Source organism: Diceros bicornis, chromosome 23 (genome assembly GCF_020826845.1).
Source record: "Diceros bicornis minor isolate mBicDic1 chromosome 23, mDicBic1.mat.cur, whole genome shotgun sequence".
Lineage (NCBI taxonomy): Eukaryota > Metazoa > Chordata > Mammalia > Perissodactyla > Rhinocerotidae > Diceros > Diceros bicornis.
This window is the reverse complement of record NC_080762.1, coordinates 58,232,874-58,254,053: the sequence shown is the minus strand read 5'-3', so window position 1 is coordinate 58,254,053 and position 21,180 is coordinate 58,232,874. Positions and strand designations below refer to the sequence as shown.

Here is a 21,180-nt window from a genome sequence, read left to right as displayed (position 1 = left end):
CCAGAAGCTTGAAGTAAGCCAGGTGTCCATCAAAGGATGAATTGACAAAAAAAAAAAATGTGGTTTATAACATAATGGAATACCAATCACCCTTAAAAAGGAAGGAATTCTGGGTCCGGCCCAGTTGTGCATGCGGTTAAGTGCGTGCGCTCTGCTGCGGTGGCCAGGGGTTCACCGGTTCGGATAATGGACACGCACTGATGCACTGCTTGGCAAGCCATGCTGTGGTGGCTTCCCATATAAAGTGGAGGAAGATGGACATGGATGTTAGTCCACGGCCAGTCTTCCTCAGCAAAAAGAGGAGGATTGGCAGATGTTAACTCAGGGCCGATAGTCCTCACCAAAAAACAAAAAAAAAAAGGAAGGAATTCTGACGTATGCTATGACAAGGATGAACCTTGAAGACTTTATTCTAAGTGAAATAAAGCCAGCCACAAAAGGAAAAATACTGTATGATTCCACTCATATAAGGTACTTAGGGAAGTCAAATTCATAGGAATAGAGAGGACAATGGTGGTTCCCAGGGGCAAGAGGGAGGGATAACAGGGAGTTGTTGCTTAATGGGCACAGAGTTTCAGTGCAAGGTGAAAATAGTTCTGTGGATGGTTGGAAGTTATGGCTACACAATAATGTGAATGTACTGAATATCACTGAACTGTACACATAAAAATGGTTAAAATGGTCAATTTTATGTTATGCATATTTTATCACCATTAAATAATTAATTATTTTCAACAAATGAACGAACACTAGCTACATGCAATAGCATGGATGAATATCACAACCATAATGATACATAAAAGAAATTATATTCAAAAGGCTATGTATTGTATAATTCCATTTATATAAAATCCAAAAAAGAAACAAAACCGAAGTCTGGCTTCCAGTAATGGTGGAGTAGCTTGTTGAACTAACACTCTCACAGATAACAGTGATAAAATCTGCATAAAATATTTTATATATTTATTATATATACATATTGTATATATATATATATAGTATATACATATTGTATATATAGTATATATATATACTTTATATATATATATTTACATAGACTCATGTATCTATATGTAATACACATACAATAAATGTGTATATGTGTGTATGTATAAATGTCTTCCAAAGCAAGCAGAACTGAGAGGGAGTCTTCCCTTGAATGATGGGAATTGCACCAGGAGATATTTGCAAGCTTGAGGCTTTTAACTCAAAGCATTCCAAAATCTGTACGTGGCCCAGACAGGGGAGAAACTACAGTCTTACTTGTAATGTTAGAGGATGTATTTTGGGGCTGCCAGAGTAGCTGGAAAGTTAGGGGAGAAATTCTGGAAAGGAGGGAGCCACTAAGAGGAAAATCTCAAAATATGTATGAAAGTCTCCCCCACACACACACCAAATTGGCAGATCTTTGAACAACACACATGCAGGGTAGGTCCCAGAGGGACTATTGTAAAAACAGCAGTTGGAAGATGAAAGATCTGATTGAAGATTTCAGCTATGCCCACTGTAAAGGAGATAGGATTGGAGTTTCAGTCCAGCCAAGTTAACTCCCTGCTAGAAAAATAACAACACTCTTCAGAGGAATACAATAGAATCCAAAGTCTCTATAACTATCATACATGATTTCCAGTACACAATTTAAAAAAGCATGAGATTTGAAGAAATAGGAAAATGTAATCCATATATGACCAAAAGCAGGCAGTAGAAACTATCCCCAAGTTGTTGCAATTAGCAGACAAGGATAAGAAATTAGCTTTTATAAAGATGATAATGGTGGTAAAGACACATATTCTCATAATGAATGAACAGATGTGGAAACTCAGCAGAGAAATGGGAATTATAAAAATGAACCAAATAGGAAGATGAAATAAAAAAAAGTACTTATGAGTTTACCAGTAGATTAGAAACAGTAGAAGAAACATGAAGACAGAGCAATAGAAATTATCCAGTCTGAAGAAAAGAATGTAAAATTTTTGAAGGAAAATGAAGAGAGCCTTACAACCTGTGAGATGATTGAGTCCCCAGCAGAGAGAGGAATGACAGAAAAATTAAATGAGACAGAAAGGCAAATCAATAAGTAATAACATAAAACTTCCAAAATTTGGTGGAAAATCTAAAATTTTAGATCTAAGAAAGTCAACAAACCCACAAAATAAAATACAAAATAAAACCATACCTCGGCACATGATAGTCAAGCTGTTAAAATCCAAAGATAAAAAGAAAATCCTGAAAGCATTCAGGGAAATACATACATACCAGGGAAGACATTACATAGAAGGAGAAATAACGTGAATGAAGGATGATATATTATTAAAAAAAAAAAGACAAATCAACAACAAATTCGCATCTTTTAAGTACAGAAAGAAAACCCAAAAGTCAACACAGGATCCTATATTTAGCAGAACTCACTTTCATAAAGGAAGCAGAAGCCACAACAAGATACCACACACCAATTAGATGGCTAAAATAAAAAAATAAAATTGAAAATACCAATAAAATTGCAACTACAAAGTGCTGGTGAGGACTAGGAGCAACTAGAACTGGGAATGCAACATGATAGTTGCATTCAGACAACAGTTTAGCAGGTTCTTATAAAGTTAAACATATACTATTATATGACACAGATATCCCACACCTAGGTATTTAGTGAAACAAATTGAAAACTAATGTTTAAGGAAAAATCCTTGTGTGAATCTTCATAGCCATTTTATTCATAATTGTCAAAGATGGACACAAACTAAATGTCCTTCATAAGGTGAATGGAGAAAGAAACTGTGGTGCATCGGTACATTAGAATACTACTTGGCAATAAAAAGGATAAACTCTTAATTCACACAACAACATGGATGAATCTTGGATGCATTTCTCTAAGGGAAGGAAACCAGATTCAAAAGGCTATATAGTATATGATTCCATTTATATGACATTCTAGCAAAGGCAGAAATACAGGGATGGAAAATGATCAGTGGTTGCCAACGGATGGAGTGGGGGAAGGGGTTGACTACAAAGTGACAGCATGAGAGAAATTTGGGGGTGAATAAAACAGCTCTGTATGGTACTGTGGGGGTGGATATACGACCAGAAAGTTGTCAAAACCCATAGAACTGTACACCACAAAGAGTGAATTTTACTCTGCAAATTTTAAAAATCAATCAGGATGCTAGGGAACTCAGATGGAATGAAGTGACAAATGAATCTCGCTGTATTATAAGCATGTGACATAACCACACTGAAGGTGTGGAGATGAAAGGTCCTGACCTGAGTAACTGTGGAAGACAATGTTTTGACGGGATACTGTAAAACTAAAGTACTGGACACAAACACTGTACTCTAGGTGGTAAGTTTGTTTTTCATAAGGGTATGGATTAGCAATTCTGAAAGTAGTTGACACATTAGTAAATATATTGTAGCTAACTGGAGTTAAGTTTCTCACTGTTGGTGAAAGAAGTTACAAATAAGCAAAAGGAGAATGCTAGAATAAACTCTGTGGTGCTCGATTGGAGTTGGAATTATCAGTATGAATCCATGTCTCTTTTAATATATCTATCCAGATAGACAGATTGATAGATAGACTGATAGATCGATTGATAGATGTGTATACCTGAGTTTATATTCATACATACATTTCCAAGCTCTGCTGAGAGGGTCTAGAAGCAGTGACACCCTAGTATCAATGAGCACACCTAGCTCCTAGATCTTGGTTTCTAAATATCATTTTCCAATAAAAATAAGCAGGTTTTCTTGGAGAAATGGGTACTTCTAGGGCTGGAGATGGAAAATACAAGATAAGCCTGGAGCATCTTGTAGTGCCAGGAAGTCTGAAAGTGCTTTAAAAAAAAAAACACAGAAAATGATGAGATGTGTCAAAAGCAATCAATCTGAAAGACTTCCCAATGGCTCAAGTTGGAAAACTGTGAGCAACAAAATAAATAATGGTAGCATTTGATTATTACCCAGAGAATAAAATAAATATCCATGAGTCTATACTGATATAAAAAAGATTAAATAAGAAAGAAAGAAAAAAGGGGGAAAAAAAGAATGAAAGAAAGAGAGAAAGAGAGGAAGAAGGAAGGGAGAGGGAGGAGGGGAATCTTCCTCACAGAATTCCAAATAATAACCGCAGCTGGATAACGTGAAATAGAAAATTGCCACTAGAACACCACAGTAATAATTACTGTGGGCAAGACTGACTGGTGAATGCAAAAACTGTGGGTGAAACTTAAAGAAGAAACAGTACATTTGCAGAACCTCAAAGCATCTACCTCCAAATACTTAACTTTTTTCTCTTAATTTATTTAAAAGTCCTATGACTATTTAAAGCAAAAATTATAACACTGTATTGTGGGATTTATAACATGAGTAGATGTAAAATTTATGAAAACAATAGCACAAAGGACAGACAGAGGTAAATGGAACTGTTCTGTAGCAAGGCTTCCATATTTTACATTGATTAAACTGGTGCACTATTAAGTCTAGGTAGGCTGTGATATGTTAAAGATGTATATTGTAATCTGGAACAACCACTAAAAAGTGCAAAATGTGTGTCACTTAAATGCTAATAAAGGAATCAAACAGCATACAAAAAGCTTTTGTACAAGAATGTTCGCAGGAGATGACCTGCAAGTCCCCAGGAGGAAGACGAGCACACTGCGGGGCATCCACAGAGCAGAACACCCTAAGCCGTGCCAAGGAGCAAACGCTGACACACACATGCTGGGTGAGTCTCATCAACCTCGTGCCGAGGGAGGCAAGCTGGACAGAAAATACACGTGGGATGATTTCAGCCAAGATGAACCTATGGTGAAAAAACCAGAACAGAGGTTGCCTCAGGGGAAGGAAAAAATTGCCTGAGAATGAACAGGAAGGAGTTTTCTGGGGGTGTTGGAAACATTCTATTCTTAAAGGGGTGAAGGTTATATGGGCATGTTTATTTGCTAAAACTGTAGAATTGAGATTTGTGCCTTTCACTGTACATCTTACCTCCACACACACACAAAAGACTAAAAAAATAATAAAGTGAGGTGGGAATGGGATGGAGTGTGGATGAAACAAAAATGGCAGATGATTAGTAGTTGTTGAAGCTGGGTGATGGGCTTACTATGCTATTTTGTTTTTTTGTATATTGTTTAAATTTTTCTGGCATCCACAGAGCAGAATGCTCTCAGATATTGTTCTGTAATAAAACAGAAATTTTCTGTAATAAAACACTTGTATAAGAAGACAAACTTGATATACAGTGTTTTTTGGTAAGATATTGGTTACCTTTGAGGAGGAAGGAGGAAGAAAGGGATTGTCCAGGTCTGAGTGAAGCTGCTGCTAGTTCTTGGTCACACAAGTGTGTTCACTTTATAATAATTCTTTGAGGTTTACATGGATGACTTCTGCATATATTTCTGTACTCATGTTATACACCAATAAACATTTTAAATCCTGCATACTTGCACAAAGATCCTAACTCAATATCTCAGAATAACAGCAGGGTTTTGTTTTAAAGTGGAACACATTCACTCATGACATCATCAGATGGATTTTAATACTCCCAAGTATCTATTAATGCCCTCACCCTGTGTGGTCCCCTGGGTCTTTCCATTCTTGCCTCAATTTGGTAACTGGCATGGTTTTGAGAATTTATGATGTCATCTTTCTCCAGCAAGTTCCACTCCCACGATGATGCTCACCAAGGCCTCGACACCTAGCACAGTGCAGTGTTCACAGCATGCACTCAAGACCTGTGGGACTGGGTTGAATGAGGAACAAAACGAGGAGCTCATGATGTTCGTAACTTATGTCTAGGTGCCATATCATGACTTAGGAAATTGGTAGGGTTTTTCGATAGATTTGCTATGTTTTCTAATTTTTCCTATTGAAAACAATGGGAAATAGGGTCTCAGAGTTCTTTCTCAGAGACAGTCTGACATTTCAGGCACAGATTACTGACAATTATTAATGGCATATGACTTTCCTACCTCATCTTAGTTTTAAGTTTTTAACTCCTTACCTCGGAAATGACATAACTTTGCTTCTTCTAAATCTTGTAGTAATACTGATGCTCCAGAAAGTCGGGCCACGGATATTCTGCTGTTGTGCATCCTCTCTGCAAAGAAGTGGAGCTGTGCATCCACCAGTCTGAGAAGCATGTGGTGCTGTAGTATTTGCAGTCAGAGTAGCTAAATGGAAAAATGACTTCAGAGAATTATCACCATAACCCCCAACAGCAACAAATAATTTTGCTTAATTATTTTGTGATTCTGAGGGTATATTTAAAAAGGGATATTAAAACTGGTTGCCAAGGAGCCAGCCCTATAGTAGAGCAGAAATTGCATATTACCTTCCTACACAAACTTGCCTAACATAGTGGGAAAGAGCAACGAGAAGTTTTGGTGCTGTTGCCTGTGTTAACGAGGCCAAGAGGTCCACACTGGGATAAAGAAGTCCAGTGAACAAGCCTATGTGCAGCGTCGGACAAGGGGCATGAGTGTGGTTACCCAAAGTGGCTTAGGGGTCACTTACCAGTGCATCTGAGTTTCCTGTCTGTACAATGCAGGAATTGGGGCTGTGCACTGTGATGTTTTCTCCTTTTTATGACATGTCTCAGGGCAGTCCTTCTAAGATGCCTGACCAAGGTATGGGCCCTTCAGGTGGGTGGGGTCCAAAAGGAGGATCTCTGCAGCGACCCTGACCACGGGGTCCAGAGGGAGGATCATGGCAGCCTGGAGGGATGCAGGGGATGGTAGGACCGGTGGCCTTGAAAAAGCAAATTCCAGGATCCCAGGCACCCGGTATTTCCATTTTAGATATTGAATTTACTTTTCAAATACTGACCAGGGTGCTTCCAATAGGGCTGCAAGCATCCTCAGCAACAGCTAGTCTGGTGAGCCCCACCCCTACCTGAGTACCGGGCTCAAGGGATGCAGTCCCTCCTCACTGCGCATACTCTGGGGGGTGCACAGGGCATGAAGGGTGGGTGTGGTATAGAGAAGAGGCGGGGTAGAGAGTGGGGTGGAGAAGCAGAGGATTGGGGCCCAGGGACGGAGGGACGAGGCAGGAATTGGGGCCCCTAGCTGTGCATGCTGGGAGCTTTTGTCTCTTAACTGCTCCCAGCAGGCAGCCTGAAGGGCTGCAGGACTACAACTCCCAGGATGCTCTGGGCACAGGGCGGTGCCTAGCCCTAGGGGGAGGAACAGGGTGGTGTGTGTTTGGCTGAGGGCAAAACCGTCATTGGCTGCAGACACTTGTCCTGCACCTGCTCCACGTGGACTGAGCCCCAGAGGGATGTGATGGGACGAGAAGGACCAGGGAGTTAGGAGGGTGTGGCGGCTGCATGGGCAGCCTCTGGCCTGCAGCGTGCAACTGCTTTTGTCCAAAGTTGAAGCCAGACTCATCCCTCTTCCACACCGCCTCCCTCCGTGGCTTGATTCCTCCTCCCACCTGCATGCCTGTGGGTCTTTCCACAGCCTCCTACCTAGTCCAGGGCCAGGTGCTTCTCTAAAATGCTTATGGGAACTGGTTTGACATCCCAGAAACTTTCCACTTTGCATGTTGCCCTCTGCCTTCTCCAGCCAAAGTGCCAACATTTCATTAGCTTTTGGGAGAAATTCGCCCTTGTGGCCCCTCTTACAAGCACAACTTAAGAGCTTTGCAGGGTGGTAACATTGGCTGTTGCTTGCCTTTTTTGCAGATGTGGAAGTTGAGGCATCCTTGATGTTAATCACTGGTTTCCCCAGGATCCGCTAAGAGCAGAGGAGAACAAGCCAATTCCCAGGAAAGTATCTAGTAGGCCATTTTCACCAACCCATTCCAGTGCAGAGGCCTCTGAAACAGCATCCTTAAGATGAGAATAGCTTAAGCATTTTGCCCTTTAGATTGATCACCTAATCTCAGCTCAGGCCTGAGTGGCCAGTCTCTCAGAGACACAGGTGACGACTCTGATCCCTCAGGAAGAGACCGGTGGTCCACCTTTGGGAGACGGATGTGTAACGTAGACAGCACTTGGGCAGCATTTGAAATTCGTCAGCTTTAACATCTCTGCTTTGGATTCCGGCAAAGTTCCCGGATAAACACGCCCAGGGATAGTCAGATGTACCGTATTCTTTAAAAATTGATTAGAATAGTGAAAGGAACAGAGCATAAAATAGCTTGCTTATTTGCAAAAGATGAAATGCAAGCAAGATCTTCTTGTCAATTTTTTTCTGTTTATTCTCTTGGCTATACTGTACACTTGAATGCAGAAATAAAAAATTTGAATGGCCAAAATCTCTTTTCCTGAGATTGGTAAATTAATTTAAAAGTTCTATTGAAACCTGTGGAGGAGTGGTTAGCAGCTTTCACGACTTATGTCCTCCCCAAAAATCTGGGCATTGATCTACATGAAAAAAAGTCCTTGTTTATATTACACATCCCAGTAGGTTACATTTCCGATTCCTGAATGTGGGATATTATCAAAATAACTGAAAAACCTGGTCATGGAAACTGGACCCTGTCACTTTGTCAAGAATTTGCCTCTTTATGTATAAATGACACATGAATTCTCTAACATTTTTGTAAAATGTTATTTTGTAAAATGGACGAGAAACTCTGTGGTGTCTCTGAATGTGGCAAGACAGGGAATTCTCATTAGACCACATCCTCGGATTCTTCTCTCGTGTTCAATAGGCCCAGGTGATAGTCCGTGTGGTCAGGTGCAGCGCTGCTCCCCCAGGCCCCAGTGTTCCATCCTACTCTGGCCTGTGCATTTTTCAGGGGGTTCTGACAACACTCGTCCACAAGGGTTGGAAGGAGACATTGAAACATGAGGATATTCATCAACTTAAAACAAGAATTAATGGAGAGGAAAGTTTTGGGGTGTGTGTGCTCCGATGCACTGCTGTTGAGGTGTGGCTGCTGTGACCACTGTGCTCCCAGCGTCCCCACAATGGCTTTCTCAGAAGTTTGATCTCCTAGCACAACCACAACAGCTGTTGACAGAGCTGGGCGCTCATCGTGGTTCAGTGTCTTCCATCAGATTTTGTGGCTCTTACCCTCCTCTGCTTGCCCCTTTCCTATTCCTATCTGCTGTGTTGATTGCTTTGTAGTTGTTTCCTAGGAGCCACTGTGTGTAACTGTATTTTGCAGTGTCTTTAGGGACCCACCCTCACTACACGAGTCATTGTACAACATTGACTTATCCAGGTGTAGCCCGTGTTCGTCCTCTCCAGTGGAGCTGTAAAGAACCCTGCTTAGTCAGAGCTCCTCTCATTCTCATGCTGCTTATGAAGCTGGGCATCTCGTCTTTGGTCTCATTAACATTATTCTTTTCATCGATTATTCTGAAGTCAGATACAACTTTGTTAATAATGTGGACACTGGCTGTCACAGGCACTTTTATGTATCTTCCCCAACAGCTCTGTGAAGTAGACCTGTGATCCCCATTCTACAGGGGGGGGGACACTGAGGCTCAGAGAGGTCGAGTAGCTTCCTTCACTTCACAAAATTTCTTGGTACATTTTGAATCTCCACTTGGAACTCCGCCTCTCACCCCATCCTGAGTCCATTATCTGCTTGATGGCAGTCACCTTGCATAAACAGGCCCCGGGCAGGCAGTGGACTAGTTGGGCGTGGTCCTCCGGCTTATCCTGGGAAGGTTCTAGGTTTATTGCGAGAGCTGGAGCAGTGGACACTGACCATCACTCGCCTGGAAGGTTTGTTATGTAGAAATACTCCACTGACTTTTTGCAGGTGTCATGTCTTCTTTGTCTTCATTGCTCCCATGGGCTTTCTCCTACAGTCCGTGCTGTGCAGTAACATACAGTACAGAGACTGGTGAACATAATACTGTTGCCCTGCACAAAATGGCCACATCACTCATTTTTCTAATTATGCAAGAAATACATCCTGTTAAAAATGTCAAATTACACAGATCTATAGAAAGCGAAACCCTCCACTTTCATCCTCTTCCCTGAAAACTCACTCCTCTACTCAGAGGGAACTGTTGTTAACAAGGTGGGGTTTATTCTTCTGGACATTTCCTATGTATTTATAAACACACATAAAGTTTTTTAACATAAATTACATAACTACATCGTTTTGCAATTTGCTGTTTCCCAAGCCATATATCATAGACGTTTCCCGTTATCAGTGCACATCATTCTAACTTACCATTTTAAATGTTTTAGAGGTATTCCAAAGAACAGGAATACCATAATCTGTTTACTTCTTCTTTGATAGAAATGGGATTACATCCAGTTTCACTATTGTACATAACGCTGCAGTAAGATCATTGTATGGAATTTATTGCACCGCTATTCAACTGCTCAGTTTGCTTTGTTTCCTTTTAGTGAGAGACTATGATATATTTTTAACATTTTTATGGGAATTATTTTATAGGGAAATTAATTTTATCACTGAATAAATACATTTATGGGGAAATTGGCCTTCAAGGTCATCCATCTCAGTATTCTGGAGAAAAATCTTGAAACTTAGAAGGTATTATGCTTGCTCCATCACATTCTAACGAGTCATGTTAACAATTTAAAGTTGAATGTTTGAATAGCCTCTACTCTCTCTGTTCAGAAGGATGACTTTTTCTTGTCTTGAAAACTTCTGACTCCAGGGGCTCTCAGTTGGACTTCAGAGAGGATAAGATATTGGTGTCGCATCTGTTTCTCTTCAGCTGTAGGCTGAATCTTCCAAAGATCATAGAATTGAGCATGGTCCAATCGATATATATGATTTGGGTCAAAAATTCAAAGTAATGAACCCAAGATAGGAATCTATAACTTTGGTTCTTAATAAAGAATTTCCTTTGAGGACCTGCCCAGTGGCACAAGCGGTTAAGCCCACACACTCCGCTGCAGCGGCCCGGGGTTTGCCGGTTCAGATCCCAGGCACACAGTGATGCACCGCTTCTTAAGCCATGCTGTAGCAGTGTCCCATATAAAGTAGAGGAGGATAGGCATGGATGTTAACCCAGAGCCGGTCTTCCTCAGCAAAAAAGTGGGGGATTGACATTGGATGTTAGCTCAGGACTGGTCCTTCTCACACACACACACACAAAAACAACAGAATTTCCTTTGATATTCTTAAGTCTCTGTGATTACTAGTAAAAACTCACCTATGGGTGAAGAGATTTGGTTCTGCTGGCAATGTCTGGCTTGAACATCCATAGTTAAGCCTGCCACATCTGTAGGTAGATTAGACTTGACCTCTTGATGACCTCTGCCCTTGGTCTTTGACCGGGGAAAAATAAGAATTTTAAAAAGCTGCTGTTATTAGCACTCAATGCTAGAAATGCCCATTAAAGAGTGAGTTTCATTTGGTAAACCAAAGGGAATATAAGCAAAACAATGTCTTTAATATCTATAAAATTTCAAAAAATTCTCATTGTTTAAAATGTAACTCTGTTTTTGCCACAGTGAAAACTGTGTATATATAGGAATGAAATATTCCTCTGTTCATTTCTTAAGTTGTTTCCATTGACTTGGATTTATCCTCTAATCCATATTCCAACTGTGAAAGAACGTCTTGGTCCTTGAAAGAAAAGAAGCCATTGAAATTTGATTTTCTTTTAGCTCGGCATCCTACAGGTTTGAGGAATAAATGATCATGTAATGATACAATGATTTTGAAATCTAATTGTAAATTAGAGAGGTGTAAGGGATGATTGAATGGTGTTTCATCCTCATGGTCAGGGGTATTGTACACATGGACATGTAAACACGATTCAGAAAGCTGCTTCAGCCCCGTGACATCCCTGAGAACCACAGTTCAGGGAGGATCTAGGCACACAGCCATCTGCCTCGATCTCCTGGGTTACATGTAGATCCAGCTGTCTTGAAAGTGGCTTTAGAGCAGCTATCTATTTCTCCCCTTCCTTCTCTCCAGCTTATCTCAAAAAGTCTTGACTATCATATTTTAAAGTAAGACCAATTATAGTTATTTATATGAGCTTCTTGATCATTATTGCAGAGTAATAATCAGGCATACCATTAAATATCATTTAATTGATCTAATTAAATTTGTTGTACCTTATAATTGATTAGAACACTAAGTTTAGTTTAGAGTTTCATATTCACCAAATCTGTTAATCTACTTACAACTGCCATGTGCCTCACTCCTCTTAGAAGTGTATCTTTGGCCCATCACAAGATTTTAATGAATGAAATCATCATAAATTAAGATAATGTACTGTCTTTTGGATGATAGGGAGGCAGATGGGTCCATTTTGGAAATATGCCCATCTGTCTTTGCTCCCCATGGGAAGTTTCTGGTCACTAGGTCTCCAGGTGGCTTGCACAAGCCATAGGTCTGTAATAGCTTGGTGCCTCTCCTTCTAATTGGGGTAGAAATAAAAGAGGTCAGAGAGCCTTATTAAAGTTTTGGTTGCATGAAGTCTTCTATGAAGACCATCCATGCATATTGTTCTGGGTAACTCTCTGTTCCTAGGACTACTAGTTACTTAAAGCGCTTGTCAGGAACTGTGAAAGGCCTGATATTTTACCTTACCTGCAAGTTAATAAGTCAGCCTACCATGGTCTTATAGATCTTGGCAAAAGACATGAGACCCATGGGTCAGAGACAAAGGACTTAATGTCACAGCAATAGCAGTGGCCAGAGTATCAGCATTTGCACTGGTTCACTAAATCCCACTTCTTACAGGGTGATACACAGTGGGCCGGGTGACATGCAGAGGGTTGCAAGAACTCAGAGCTTAAGGAACTCAAATCTTTGATAATGGGCAGGAAGTCTGCTGACCTTTGCCCCAGGGAGGGGTGTTATTTCTATTACACTGGGCAGTAAGCAAGCCTGCCCTTTGCTCCAGAGGAGGTCACTATTTCTGTCTTCCAAGGCTGACAGCTCTACACACATCCTTGAAAAGATAACCTGGTTTTACTGGCTTTCAAAGATAAGCTTGAATGAGAATCAATCATCATTCAGTTCTTCTGTTTCCTTTATTGAGTGTGCAAATATGCTCTTTTCTCTGTAAAGTTCACTAACTTTATTCATACATAGGGATGCTTTTGGTTTTATTTATTAAGTTGAAATTTTCTTATTAGAGCAAATGAGGAAACTATTATGGGTTGGATCTGAAAGTATGCTTTTCCAAGAAAAGGTGAATGATCAGTGCTCATAGAACTTTGCCACAAGGAGCTCATAGCAACTTAAATGATTTTAATTTGATTAATGTTTTGTACAACTTTCTTCCATCTTACTTCATCCTCTCTGCTTCCAGTAACTCTCATATGGGAATGGGGCAGTTTCAGGGATTCACTGAACTCATTTACAATATTCAAATGGTTTTCTCTGTTATATTGTCTTTATTGAGGTAATGTTGACATACAACATTATATTAGTTTCAGGGGTACAACATAATGATTCATTGTTTGTATATATGTTGAAATGATCACCACAGTAAGTCCAGTTAACATCCATCCCCATACATAGTTACAAATTTTTTTCTCTTGTGATGAGGACACGGTGTATTTCAAGGTGCAGAGGAATCAACGATTATGTTTTACTTTTTCATATACAGCTTGATGGATTTGGACCTAAGTATACACCCTTGAGACTGTCACCACCATCAAGGCCACAAACATATCCATCACCTCCCAAAGTTTTCTCTCAACTCCTTTTGTACTATTATTCTGTGGTAAGAACTCTTAATATCTACTCTATTAGCAAATGTGACGTATGCAATACAGTCTTGTCAGCTGTAGGCACTATGCTTGTCCTACATCTCCAGAACTTATTTATCTTGATAACAGAAATTTTGTATCCTTTGACCATCAGCTCCTTATTTATCCATCCCCCCAGCCCCTGGTAACCACCATTCTAACCTCTGCTTGTATGAGTTTGACTATTTTAGATTCCACATATAAGTGAGTATTCGCCTTTCTCTGTCTGCCTTATTTCACTTAGCATAATGTCTTCCAGGTCCATCCATGTTGTCAAAAATGGCAGAAATTCCTTCTTTTTTTAAGGTTGACTAATATTGCATTTCTTTATCCATTCATCCATCAGTGACATTTAGGTTACTTCCGTGTCTTGGCTATTGTGAATTAGCTGCAATGAACATTAGAGAGCAGGTATCTCGTTGAGACCCTGATTTCAATTCCTGTGGGTATATACTAGAAGTGGGATTGCTGCATCATATGTTAGTTTTCATTTTTGGAGGAAGCTCACTGTTTTCCATAATGGCTGTACTAATTTACATTCCCACAAGGGTTCCTTTTCTCCACATCCTCACCAACATTTGCCATCTTTAGTTTTTTTGATAATCACCATCTTAACAGGTGTGAAGTGATAGCTCATTGTGGTTTTGATTTGCATTCCCTGATTAGTGATGCCGAACACCTTTTCATACACCTATTGGTCCCTTGTATGTCTTCACTGGAAAAAGTCTATTCTGGTCCATTGCCCATTTTTTAATTGATTTTTCTTTTTGTTATTGACCCAACACAAAAAAAGAGAACAAAATTTTCAGGCATTATGGGTGCTTCCCAGTTGATGCAGATGGTTTTGTTTTTACAATGGTACCAAAAGATAATGTTTCATGTTTTTTCTTCAGTTTGTTATAGGACCAGCAGTAGCTACGGCATGGCAGATAATTGGGAACGTCTTGGTTTGGAGGTTTGCAACATAAATGAGTGGTAAGGAATTTTTTATTATTCCAAGGAAAGTATTGAGATCATAGTCCATGGAATCCAGGATTGATAGGTGTAGGAGGAACTTAAGGTGGGGATCGGTGATCTGGCATTACTTCTGATCTTGAGGGACAGGTATCTACTGTATGAGTGTTTGAATAAAAGTATTAGAGATCAGGAATTTGTGGTGAAAGAATACGTTTTCTGAATTATTTACTTTTGACCATAACCGTTTGGATTATGTGAACATCTGGGATATGGGAGTAAGTCGTTAACAGGGGGTGGTTGATAATGTCACTATTGATTTAACTTCTATGAACACCAAGCGGTCAATGGATTAAGCAAATGAGTAGTCAGAAAACACAGAAATGGTAGGATTTGGGATTTAGTAAAGGTTTGGGGACCGACTGCCCTGAGAGGGAGTGTCAGGACTTGTGCGGTTTAGAGTGACAAGGACAAGAATATAATAGAAACACACTCAAACAGGGAGGGGTGTTAACAGGATGGGGGAGGAGAAATGATCTGGAGTAGCCTTGAATTTTGACCTTGAGCTTTCTGTTCTTGATGCAAATTTGCCTGATGACATCCCAGGACACAAGTCAGATCTATCCCTGGAGGACAGAGGGAGGGTGGAAGTACAAAACAACCAGGATAATTGTCCTAAAAAGTCAGGGTTCCTTTGTCATTTGACCCAATTTCATGATTTATTTTTGTAAGGTAAGAGGAAAAGAAGGATGATAGTTACGTCTTCACAGAGGAAGCAGTGTAACTGTGGGAACCAGTCCAAACCAAAGCCTGGTTTAAGCATCTTCAACCCTTTGAGGATGTCCAGTGACATATTCAAGAGGCCGGATACTAGAATCCCATCCCATTCTGGCAGTGACGGGTCTCTGGGAGGACACTTTGGACCAGCCCCACCAGGTCTGCTGGCCCGAGAGACCGCAAGGACTCCAGGTCTGCAGCAATGCAGGACAACTGGTAAGTCCTTTCAATCTTGCCAAAGCGTTGCAAAAACTTGCACCTAGTCACACAGGTGAATCCCTGCCAGGTGTGCTCGCAGGTAGTCTGCACTCCAGGTTCCATGCCCACTCCTGCCGGTCTTCAGATTTGGCAGAGATGATTCCAGGAGCTGATCTGGGCATTCCACAGTTCCACTGCCAACAATTTCTGGCGACTGAGGAAGGTATCAGGAAGAAGGTAAGGGCAGTGAAGAGCACAGGAGAGAGACTGGTGGTAGCACTGATGGCGGACAGACTTGCTAGTGAGGCAGAGAAAGTGAGGGGCCAAGAAGGACGTCCTGACAGCAGATGAAATGGAGCAGGCACCTCAGTGAGGTCTCTTGGCAGCGTCCCTAATGTTTCCTTGCTTTGAGCTCTTGAAACTTTAAAACATACCAATACGTTTCTTTTATTAAACTCTGCTGCGTGAAATAGAAAATATAGACAGTGGTTTCTTTCTGAGGTGAGAGGTTGAGTTTCAGGTGAGGAGAGAAAAATCTTCTTTTTTCATGCTGTTCTCTCATTTTCCTTTACTATGCACATTATTTATTTTTACTTTCAAGTCAGCAGAGAGTTATCAACGTCACGGGATGATTCAGTTTTTCCCCACAGTCACAGTAAAACCTACTTAAAGTGGATTATTCTTTTTGTGTAATATTCCAATAGATTCCAAAATATTATTTCAAAAGCACTTCGATGTCTATGTTCTCAAATTAGATATTTACTTCTAAGTCTCCATTTTTATGTTCTTTGTTGCATGCTACTTCAGAGTTGCATCCAAGGAAATACCAGATTTCCCTCAGTTTTTTAGATCCATATGTGTTGGAAATTTGATTCATGTAGATGGACACGGCAGTTGGGGGATCGTGCTATTATCAAAAGAGGCCTTTTCAGCATCAGTAATCTGACAAGAACCCACTGCTTGTTGGGATTCAATTGTCTATTTGGGGGATCAATCTTTCACTGTTGGCACTTCTCTTTCTCTTTGGAGGGAAAGTATGGCCTTCCCAGTTTTTTCATTACCAAACCACTTTCCTGGGTGGTTATGCTGTGTTAGGAAGGGCCTGGGATGCCGGGAACCAGAATTCATCCTCAGCTTCTGGCTGTCCTGAGAAGGCTTCCCTGACAGAGTCCAGCCTGTGTGTCTGGGCGACACTTGCAGCCATCAGAAAGGAGGTGATAACTCACAAGTGCCAAGCGATTCATCTGGCCCTCGTCTTACAGGGTGTTCCCAAGGGAAGAGCTTCAAAATGCCACTTAGTAACCCTTTGAAAGCTTCTAGTCATGTGGTGGGTTCTCGGTGTGAGCTCAGAGCAGTGTCTATTCACCACCAGATGGGGAGCATTTCAGTATTTTAATTGGTAAGGCTGTGTTCATGTACGTCCATGGATCATCAGTTCCGTGGCTTTCCCTGCTGGAGCCCCCAACACTCCCGTCATACCTGATCTTTCAAAGTTCCAAAAAGGGTTCACACCCCAGCAGGTGGTTGTAATGTAACCACAACACAAGACTGGGGAAAAAATCACAGACACCCAGGGTTGACACACTTTAAGGGCTTGGGCCCAGTTGCCCCATTTGGACGAGTTTGGAACACCAACACTGAGTGTGTAAACTTGAGGATTGTCCAAGACCATGGACCTCAGAAGAACACGGGCTCAGAAGTCACCTTGGACAGCAAGGGACAATGTGGGGTCACTGACTGGCCAGGATTATGGTCCCTTATCCTGGCAAAGTAGAGCTCACTCGGGATCCATCAGGCCAAGTCAGGGAGGAGGTTTGGGGCTTTCTAGGGAAATTCTGTCCTAAAGGGAATTGCATAAGGAAGGCAGGGGTGCTGAAAATCCTAGTTCACAGGGAGCAGTAATGTTTATGTAACAAGGCCCAGCTGTAGCCTTAAAAGCTGCATCACAAATCTTTCCTCCTGGATACAAATCAAGCAGGAAAAGGAATTCAGGGTCCTGGACAAGGATTCCAGCAGGATTCAAATCTAGGTCAGAGGTGAACATGGAGCCCCTAGAGGGCCCTCAGGAGGGAAAGTTCTGCCTGCCTTTAGTCCATCTGCAAATGAACTTCCGCGGGTCTTGTCCTCTCAACGTGCACATTTTGATCTTTTTCCATTGTTTTCTCCACTTAGAGCTGATATATTCCCAGAGATTGCACTAGAAAACAACAAGTTCCTAAAATTTGGTCAAAAGAAACCTCAAGAAGAGAAGCAGAAAACATTCCCTCTTCCTCCAGAATTAGGAAGGCAGCCCCTGCCTGTGGCATGACATGGTCCTGCGTAGTGCTGTTTTAAAGTCACCCACATTTCAGTGGTTTTTTTCTCTGCCTGTGAAAGTACCTTCTACCTTTAAATCTCAGGAGAAGGGGTGGTGGGCTGTGTCTGCACCTGGAGGAGCTGAATGATACTGAAATGAACTGGTCCTCGGTGTTAGGGGGACTTGGGGTTGTCCCCACTAGCCAGAGAAGGGGCTGGCCCTTCTCCCTTCTCCCACATACAATAAGCTGATGACCCGGAAGAGTTCTTGATTCAAGGAGAAATGTGAGATTCTGTGTCTCCCTCACATGCCTACAGAAAGTGACAGAACCACACCACAAGTTCCAGGCTGTAAAAGGAACAGGACTTTAATATAATATTCAAACATGGCATTTATTATTTACAACAAATAACTACTGTCCCTCCCCAATGGGTTCATAGATGCTGGGGGATGTCAGGGAGCTGAGATGGGGTCGTCCTCTCTCTCTTGGGCTTCAGGGGACTCCAGGAATCAGCTTACAATGCTCCCCTTCCTGTCAGGTGGGAGGAGCTGACCCGGTGCATCGCAAGCTTCCCAGCTGTGTACCGGCTACTGAGGATGAGGCTGTGATCGGCCACTGGTATGGGGCTCGGTATTGGGGCCTGGGGGCTGAGTAGAAGTGTCGGGTTATCTTGGGGGGCCTCCCTCAGAATCATGGCCACCCACCCTGTCCCCACTGCACTGGGTGCTGCAGACCTTGTGCTCAGTGCTGTTAGCCACCAGTACCCCACTTGTCCCTGCCACGGGAGAAATCGTTTACTATCACCTATTTCACAGAGGAGGAAACGGAGTCTCAGGAAGCTGAAGAGAGTCACCCCAGTCACAGGACTGCTCAGTAGTGGAGGTGGGATCCCAGTGCCAGCTATCGGACTCCCCAAGGACACGCTTAGCTCAAAGCTTTACTGAACTCCTAGGAGTCAGTCACCCCAGCCCAGACACTCACTCACCCCTGAACTTGATGATGGCCGGCTCTTCTTGGCCTTGAATATTCTGCTGGCCAACTAGATCTGGGGATCCAGCAGGCAGGACAGGCTGTAGCTACAGTACAGAGAGGCACCTCTGAGCCTACCAGGAGCCACACCTCAGGTGTCCCCCCCACTGCCTTCCCAGCAGCTGGAGTCTGGGTGTCCCAGAGTTCGCCAAGCAATAAGGCCTGGGGCTGAGCAGGGGGCCATGGAGACAGGCTCTCTGGACTGGCCAACATGGAGAGTCCACCCCTGCCCTCACTCAACTCCTGCACAGCCTCAACTATCATTCTCGTTGAGCAGCTCCATGTCCTGGAACCAGGCCCCAAATCACTCCTCCAGCTCTGGTTGTAATTCTTTGCAACCACTGGGAGCAGCAGCATCTCCCTCATGACTCAGTATTCCTGGGACCAGAGGGAAGGAGAGGATGCACACAGGGCCTGGGTGGGGGATGCTGCAGGGGCCTTGTAGGGGGTGAGGGGTGGGGCAGGGGACCAGTCCTGGCAACGCTCCTTCCCACCAGTTCTATCCAGGTTCTACCTGTTCTCAGAATGGGAATAATCAGCCCCTCCTCCAAGAAGTTATCCTTGATGCCATCCTCCCCTCAACCAACCCGCCAATTGGATGGGTCTCCCACTTCTCTGTTATCGAAATCTTCCACTCAATGTAAGATACAGGGGGTGGAACCAGGGACTGTTCTGCCCAGAGGGTCTCTGATTTCCACCTCCTTTCCCTCCCCTGCAGGGAGTGCCACAGCTGCTCACCTCAGTCCTTTCTTAAGGTTGATCTCATTCCCCTGGAAGGTGGAGAGCCAGAGTCCATCAGACAGAATGCCATAGACTGACTAGCCCCTTATGTCCACCCCTTCTCATGGTGCACGACTGCCAGGTCCCCAGAGGGGGCGGAGCATGCAGAGAAAACAGGACTTGGACCTAGGCCGGGCTCTGGGCTCCAGAGAAGGAGGACATGGGGGGAGGCTGAGGGACCTGGCAGCACAACCCTCTCTGATGACAGACTTGGAGGCTGAGGCCTCAGGCAGAGGGGACTGCTCAGCAACTTATGTGCTGCCTGACTTGGGGGGGGGCCGACCCCTCTCTCCCTCCATGGGGAGCATGGGAGTTAGAGGCTGAGTCCAGCTCAGACAAAACCTCACGCGGCTGTGCCATCAGGCAGCTCTGAGTTTCCCCAGCCTGGGGAACCGGAATGGGTGTCTCAGGTGGAGCCTCTGTTCACTCATCTCTAAGATGGGCCTGATGCCCCAGCTCCCAGGGGCCACTGCGAGGCTCCCAGGAGAGATGTGTCAAGTGCTGAGAGCTCGGAGCACATTTCGGGGGCTCCCGCATCCCAAGGTTCAGGATCGTGGTCCTTCCTGCCTGGCCTCAGGTTCACCCACCTCGAGATAATCACCCATCGCCAGACACAGCATAAGCAGGTCACCAAGGAAAGTGCCAAGATAGGGGATGACACCTTGTGACATTGGGGTGCGGGTGGGATGAGCCCTTGCTCTCAAGTCGACCCCCTGCAGACCCTCCCCTGAAAAGTCCACAGCCACAGCCTCCTGGCCCACCCCAGGGTTCCCACGGGGAACAGCCTAGGACCCTTACTAGCCTCCCCTCAATTCCTCCTTGCTTCACACCCCAAGAACACCACACTCCTCCTCCTCCTCTCCCAGGGCAGGCTTCTAGCAAATCACAGGGTATGCGGTCCCTGTCCCTCCCCACAACAAACCCATCCTGCACCAGCTCTTCCAGGCCATCCCGGTCACTTCTACTGGGGGATTCGGACACTGTGGCACCAAGAGAAAGGGCCCTCCTCTCTTGATTTGAGGCCTCCAGCTGGGAACGCAGAGCCCCTGCCCCACAGGCACACTCACCTGCTGCTGCTGCTGCTCCTTCTCCTGCACCCTCTGGGGGTTGATTTCCGGGGGGCAAACGTGGAAGGCCCCTCCTGTCAGGGTCGAGGACAGTGTCAGTGAGGCCATAGTCCCCTCACCGCATTTCTCTCCAGCACCACTCGCCTCCGACACTGGACATCTGACTCGAGTCAACTGGTACCAATGCCACTCAAGTGCTTACACAAGTGTAAGCTTGGGCTTGCGTCCTGGACTCCCTGAGCCTGTTTCCTCATCTGGAAAGTGTGAGAACTCCAGCTACTTCACAGGTTCTCCTGAGGACTCACTGTCGCACGACTGTCATCACTGTTCTTGCCCTCACCCCTCCAGGGAGCAGGCAGAAAGCTCCCACATTCCTTTCCTCCCTCTTACCTCATCACCCCCATGTGAGGCCTGCACCACACGATCACC

The 21,180-nt window shown here is 43.5% G+C and overlaps 1 protein-coding gene across 6 annotated transcripts in view; it reads right to left on the bottom strand.

Moving 5' to 3' along the window:
• Positions 1-18,402: 18,402 nt before the first annotated feature.
• The window catches only part of LOC131420602 (ral guanine nucleotide dissociation stimulator-like), a 115,820-nt gene continuing 113,042 nt past the window's right edge, over positions 18,403-21,180 (bottom strand). For 4 of the 6 annotated variants that reach the window (XM_058566794.1, XM_058566792.1, XM_058566795.1 and 1 more), the window contains 3 exons: positions 20,752-20,825; positions 18,861-18,951; positions 18,403-18,522 (listed from right to left, as the gene is read on the bottom strand). In XM_058566794.1, the coding sequence (XP_058422777.1) occupies positions 18,410-18,522; positions 18,861-18,951; positions 20,752-20,825 (278 nt within the window). In that variant the 3' untranslated portion in view covers positions 18,403-18,409. The remainder of the gene's footprint in view (positions 18,523-18,860; positions 18,952-20,751; positions 20,826-21,180) is intronic. The other 2 variants (XR_009223573.1, XM_058566796.1) reach the window with 2 other exon arrangements.